The sequence below is a fragment of the Branchiostoma lanceolatum genome, chromosome 2 (assembly GCF_035083965.1).
Source record: "Branchiostoma lanceolatum isolate klBraLanc5 chromosome 2, klBraLanc5.hap2, whole genome shotgun sequence".
Taxonomy (NCBI): domain Eukaryota; kingdom Metazoa; phylum Chordata; class Leptocardii; order Amphioxiformes; family Branchiostomatidae; genus Branchiostoma; species Branchiostoma lanceolatum.
This window is the reverse complement of record NC_089723.1, coordinates 22,100,483-22,106,719: the sequence shown is the minus strand read 5'-3', so window position 1 is coordinate 22,106,719 and position 6,237 is coordinate 22,100,483. Positions and strand designations below refer to the sequence as shown.

The following is a 6,237-nucleotide window of genomic DNA, read 5'->3' as shown; positions in this document are numbered from 1 at the left end:
TTTCAGTACGTAGAGCCCACGACGCCGGCAAATATACGACAACAAGTAATTTGTTTAAACTCTAATATTATTATTGATGGTAAAACTGTTTGTTTGACAGCTTTTATGAATAGGAATATATATTTCATAAATGACTTGCTGTCCCCGGACGGCAATTTTATGTCTTATGATGAATTCAGTACAAATTTCCCAAATGCTTGTGACCAACATAGATATCTACAGCTTATTTCAGCTATTCCCGGTAAATGGAAAAAACTACTTAGTACTGAGAAGCGTAAAGACCTTGTGTGCCTGCCCTTTCAAAAAAATTATAAATGGTTACGAAATATAAAAATCAATAAAAGCATGTATATCTACTTTCTTACGTCCATGAACGAGGTCAGCCTTGCACACAATACTAGACTTTTGTGGTTCTATTATTTTGACAAACCTATACCATGGCGAGATGTATTTACAAACTTATATAGATGTACTATTGATCCAAGTACTAGATATTTTCAATACCGATTAATTAATAAATTTTTACCTTGTAACAAAATTCTATATATATGGAAATTAATAGACTCTAGCTCTTGTTCTTTCTGTCATGACGATGTAGAATCCTATATTCATATTTTCTGGGAGTGTCCGCATGTAGTATCATTTTGGAACGATGTAAAAAATTGGTTGAAAGTAGAAACTTCTATAGAGTGCTACCTAAATTCCTTTATTATCATATTTGGAGATACATGTAACGATGCGCCCCCCCTGAAAAATCTGATTATTTTGTTAGGTAAAGTTTTTATCTTCCGGTGTAGACGCTTAAAAATAATAAACTTCCAGGCCTTTAAAAGACTAATATCTACTTTTGAAAAAACTGAACGTCTCATTGCATCTCGGAGAGGGAAGCTGGAGAAGCATCGGGGTAAGTGGGGAACTTTGTGTTTAATTTGATTTTGAAATGTAGAAATAATCATGAAAGAATATAGAAATGACATGATAATGATATTTGATTACAATACTGAAATGATTATGCGAGTAATGATACAATGCTTATATGAAAAGATGATATGTAATGTGATAAAATGATATGTAATGACTTGATAACCAATATGAATAACGTTAGTAATGACATAATAATAATCATATTATATGAGCTGTTAAGTTTACAATGTGGCTGTTAGACTTGGATAGGTCAATATTTAAGGGAGGTTCTTCATTTTCTGTTGTGTGATTGTTATATTTATCAGTGAAAATATAATAAAGAACAATAAAGAAAAAAAAAAAAAAAAACAGTCTAGCTGCAGAGTAATATCTCTGGCAGAAGTTTTCAGTAAAAGGCAGCAGTGCGCCAAAACCTCTTCATTGGTGGCCTTACACTAGCCACAAAAGATAAGAAGAAGCTACGGTCGAATCAAGTCAAACCAAAATGAGCGTCGTAACGACTCAACCGAAAACGAGCGAGGCGATTCGTAGCTCTGTGAGATCCTCTCTCGCCGACAGAGGCGAAGCCGAATCGTTCAAGGCAAGAACACGGTCCATCAGAGCGGGCAATGTCATCACATCGCTGGGAGGGGCGGGCGGCGCGCTGCAGACCATGGCCGACGCACGCAGGCCCGGTCCCAAGAGAAAGAGGAACTGTCCTCCCTGAACAACCGCTTCGCCTCCTACATCCAGAATATGCGCTCCCTCCAACAACGCAACTCCGCACTGGAGGGGCAGGTTCTGAAGCTACAGGCGACGGAGACGACGGCACACACGAAGGCGCTGTTTGAGAAGGAGACCAAGGACCTGCGGAAGCTGGTCGACGAGCTATCCGAAGACAAGGCCAAGATGGTGCTGGAGAGGAACAAATGGAGGGATCAGGCTGAGGAGTACAAGAAAAAGTAAAATTGTTTTGGCGCAAGCTCCGATTTATTCAGTAAGGCCTGTCTTGTAAGCGTAATATTTCCATGGAAGAAAAGTAATGTGGTAAGTGCTGGGTGTAAAAAACGCTCACTACCTGAGTGTACAGGTGGCAAGAGAAGGTGTCGAGTAGTTAAAATGATTATGTCCTTCTGTGTTGTCAACTATATACTGAATGTTTGCTGACTGTTTGCTGCTACACAGGTGGGACGATGAGGCGGCCTGGCACGCCGAGCTGAATACTGAGGTTGCAAAGCTCAATAAAGTAGGTTTCATATTCTTCTAGTATTTCAGGTTATTGTACATGTACCCAATCAAATTAGGGATCTGATTCTTGTGTTTACCATATTTGAGCTGTCTTACTGTACAATGAACGATATTTTTTTGTTTATAGACAAAGTTATTCATATACAAGATATACCTAGTACTTTACGTCTTATCTCTAGGACTTGTACGCCGTGACACTGATACGTGTGGACCTCCAGAATAAGCTTGCTACTATGCAGGAAGAGATCGATTTCATGGTGTCGGTTCACAAGCAGGTACGTATCAATATTAGTGTTAATATTGCGTCTGGACACAAATTATCAACATACTTCATATTACCTAAACATTAGTTGCTTAGTTGCAACCCCACGAGGCCAGTGCACCGCACTGCGACCAAGCAATTTGACAGCTTTTAACGAATTTCATGGATAACAAAACGAATCTTTCAAGTATACCCTTTGTGTGCTTTGTTGTCTTTTCAGCAATACTTTGCATAATGCTTCATACTTATTCCAATTCAAAAGTCAAGGCTTACACAAATTCAGGCAAGGTCACAGCGAGGTCGCAGCGCGATAGCTGTCTGGTAGAATGGGAACCTAACTAATGAAAAAGTTACAAGGAGCTATCTATGCCCGGACATGTCCTAAATCCGGATATTCTCATGAGTTCTCAATTGCAGGAACTGAAGCAACTTCAAGACCAGTTGAACGAGAGCCTGTCCATTGTTGCCGTGGAGCAGACCCAGGAAGCTGGACCTGATGTCATCGCTGAGCTGTATGACCTGCGGCAGATCTATGGAAACTTCTGCCGGGACATTCAGGAGGAAGCAGAGGCCAACACTGCGCGAAATGGCCACGTATCCTGACGGATCCGACGTATCCGGAATCGGGCCTCATGGCGTTTCCGAGCGAATCCGGAAAAATCCCAGTTCACTGCTCGGATACTGAGGTGCCCGCAGATCCGACCAATTCCGACGCCGTATTCCTCTGGATCCGTGATGCGCCTCGGATAGCCGAAAATATTTGTGCGGATCTATCGTTTTTTTATATTTGGAATGTTCGGATTGTTTGTATGTCGGTAGTTGTTTCGGATCCTAACGAATAAATACACACGGCACGGCATGATCTCATTTCCTGACGAATCCAGCAGATCCGGAATTACGCATTATAGCAGACACGGAACGTTTCCGATTGAATCCGATGCACCTCAGATCCGACAATTCCGGCGCCATATACGTCTGGATCCTTCATACGTTTCGGGTACAGATACGGAACGTTTCCGAGCAAATTCAGACAAATACCAGGTACAGCTCAGATCCGGCAATTCCGACGCCGTGTACGTCTGGATCCGTGATGCGCCTCGGATACCTGAGAATATTTGCGCGGATCCTTCGTTTTCAGATATTTGTCAATATGGCAGAGATAATCGGATTGTTTGTTTGTCGGTAGTTGCTTCGGATCCTAACCAACAAATACACACTGCACGGCATGATCTCAGATCCTGAAAAATCCAGCGGATCCGCAGTCGTGCATCATAGCAGAAACGGAACGTTTCCGATTGGATCCGATGCACCTCAGATCCAACAATTCCGACAAATCCTGACGTATCCGGAATACGGATTCGTGTCCAATCTCCCACAAGACACTGCGTGTCATGACGTCAGGCGCGAGAAACGGTTTTGTCGGTGAACAGCACGGAGACAAGAACGGCGTTTCATCACTCTCTATGTTTAACATGGCATCGTCAGAGTCTACCATGGTCGACCAGTGATTTTTAGTGACTTGAGAGTCGAAGGGGATTCGGTGTAAACTCAAACGCGCGGCATTGCGAAGTAGTCTTCTTCGTGCATGCAATATTCGTCGCCCCCCTCCCCCTTGTAAAGTTGGTAGGGAGTCGATTCATCATTTAGAGGGACTGCCCTTTGGTAAGTACAAATTGGAAAATTCCTGTTTCTAACTAATTTGAACGTCAGTTATCCTCCTATTGTGGCTTGACATATCATCGCATTTGCATGACATTAAGAATTGTCCAGTCGACCTGCACTTCTACACCGTTAGGATCTAGGAAATTTATAGCTTTCAATTTGTTCGTTCTTGCCAATGGTCAACAGACATTTGTGTCTGGTTAACGTTTCAGATACAACATAGCAAGCGGTTGAGGGAAAGATAATTAAAGATATCCTGTAACGGAAGAGAATGTCATAAGTATTTGTCCCACAAAAGTCCCACAGTTTGTGGATAATGAGCTGAAACTTATGTGGAGGTAGTAGTGTGTTTCAGTGATTATTGCATTCAGTTATAGCTGTACATGTTTGATCAGTATCATATTCAAGTTATGAATGTAAGTTTTACGTATTCAATTAAACGATGCCAGATTCATTTTTTACAAATGTGATTATGTGATATGTTTAATAATTGTCATTGTTTCCCTTTATATATATATCCTATACAGCATCGGCAGATACTTCCTTCACAAATGCAGCACATGTTGTGAGGACCTTAGCTTGGCTTGGAACAAAGCAATCAGCTGTCAGATGCTCAGAGTACCTCAGGCTCCTTCGGTAAGGCCATCATCGGTACACTTCAATGTTAGCTGAGACAGGCATGATGGATACCCATTGTCCCTTGTTTTTTGTTAGCTGCTGTGATGAAACGAAGCCCATCACAGCAAGGAGGTTATATAGTCTATATAACCTCCTTGATCACAGTTATGTCAAAATCATGTGACATGTTACTTAAATACTACGTATGTGAATTGATATTTATTCATCATTTGGTTTTATCATATAGGAACTGGTTCATCACAAGATGAACTCCAAGCTGAGTCCAACATGCTAGATACAGAAGAAATCAGCCTTGCCTGTACCTTACCAAGAGTGCATGGAAGAAGTGAACTCAGATGTAGTCAGAGAATGGGGAGAGGACGATTATACACATGCAGTTCCACGGCATATACTACTTACGTGTAAAATGTGGCGTGTCATCATGGGAGTTTTTCAGACAGTATAATGTTACTTTGAAGTTTCTATTTTCAACCTCTGTATTTGAAATTATTTGTATCTGATATCTTTTAGACGAAGAACTGGCCACAAATAAGGCTTTCATTACTTTAGTAGAATATGTAGAACATGTAGAAATTTTTGGTCCAAGTGCACTATAGGGCAGTAAATATTACCACCATGATGTGATGGTTGTTAATTGTAATACATTTTATAACAATTGTGCTTACAAAACCCCAATTTACCGACATTAACCTGCATATGCAGAGGTGCTTTGAGTATGTGGATGTCCCTCGGCCTGTCTTAAACGAAATGGATTATTTAGCCACACAGAACTTCCGTATTGTATTTGATAGTTTTTGAACTTAAAATGTATATATGTTGAAATATGAAATAATGTTACAATCAGGCTTTCCCAAAACTTCCTGTCATTGAATAATAATGTTTCGGGTATCGTTGAATTAAGAATGCACGCGTATTTATGAATAATCAACCATTCTATCAAACTTTGTGTGTTTGATTTGTACATATTCGTGGCAAATACAAACATATTCAGAGTCACAATATGTCAAAGATTGTAGAAAGTCTGTATGTTGGATCAGTCTGTATCCGTGGCAAATACATACTGTACGTATCTGTCAGGATCTTGGGCAATTTCGTGCAATGTACGGTCCCATATCCGTCGAAAATTCCTATTTTTGTATTCCTCCGGATCTGAGGTTCCGGATCACAGTGCGCTTGTATCCGTCAGTATCCGCAATTTTCTTTTAAAAAATACAGAAAACTTCCTGTACGTATCCGTCAGGATCTCTGGCATTTCCGTACAGTGTACGGCTCCGTATCCGTCGAAAATACCTCATTTTCGGATTCCTCCGGAAATATTCCCGATCCCGGTGCGGAAATTTTCGGATCCGTTAGGTTGGATTCGTCAGTATCCGTCAGTATCCGCCAAAAATACAGAAAAATTCCCTGTACGCATCCGTCAGGATCTGTGGCCTTTCCGTACAGTGTACGGCTCCGTATTCGTCGAAAATACCTTACTTTCGGATTCTTCCGGAAATATTCCATATCCCAGTGCGCATTTAGTC

General features: G+C 41.0%; 1 protein-coding gene and 1 long non-coding RNA gene across 2 annotated transcripts; both read left to right on the top strand.

Annotated features, from left to right (window-relative positions):
- The first annotated feature begins 369 nt into the window (after positions 1-369).
- Positions 370-3,016, top strand: LOC136426918 (non-neuronal cytoplasmic intermediate filament protein-like). Its single transcript, XM_066415637.1, has 5 exons — positions 370-378; positions 1,483-1,865; positions 2,089-2,149; positions 2,331-2,426; positions 2,831-3,016. The coding sequence occupies exons 1-5, from the start codon at positions 370-372 to the stop codon at positions 3,014-3,016; spliced, it is 735 nt and encodes a 244-aa protein (XP_066271734.1).
- Positions 3,017-3,518: 502 nt separating this feature from the next.
- LOC136427944 (uncharacterized) lies at positions 3,519-5,491 on the top strand. Its single transcript, XR_010754544.1, has 3 exons — positions 3,519-4,075; positions 4,603-4,711; positions 4,941-5,491. It is a non-coding gene; the product is annotated as an uncharacterized lncRNA (long non-coding RNA).
- The last annotated feature ends 746 nt before the right edge of the window (positions 5,492-6,237 follow it).

Excerpts from the sequence above, each read along its gene's own strand:
- LOC136426918 (XM_066415637.1), top strand. Across the intron at positions 1,866-2,088 it reads GCTGAGGAGTACAAGAAAAA|GTGGGACGATGAGGCGGCCT; the intron begins GTAAAATTGTTT and ends GCTGCTACACAG. Across the intron at positions 2,150-2,330 it reads AGGTTGCAAAGCTCAATAAA|GACTTGTACGCCGTGACACT; the intron begins GTAGGTTTCATA and ends TCTTATCTCTAG.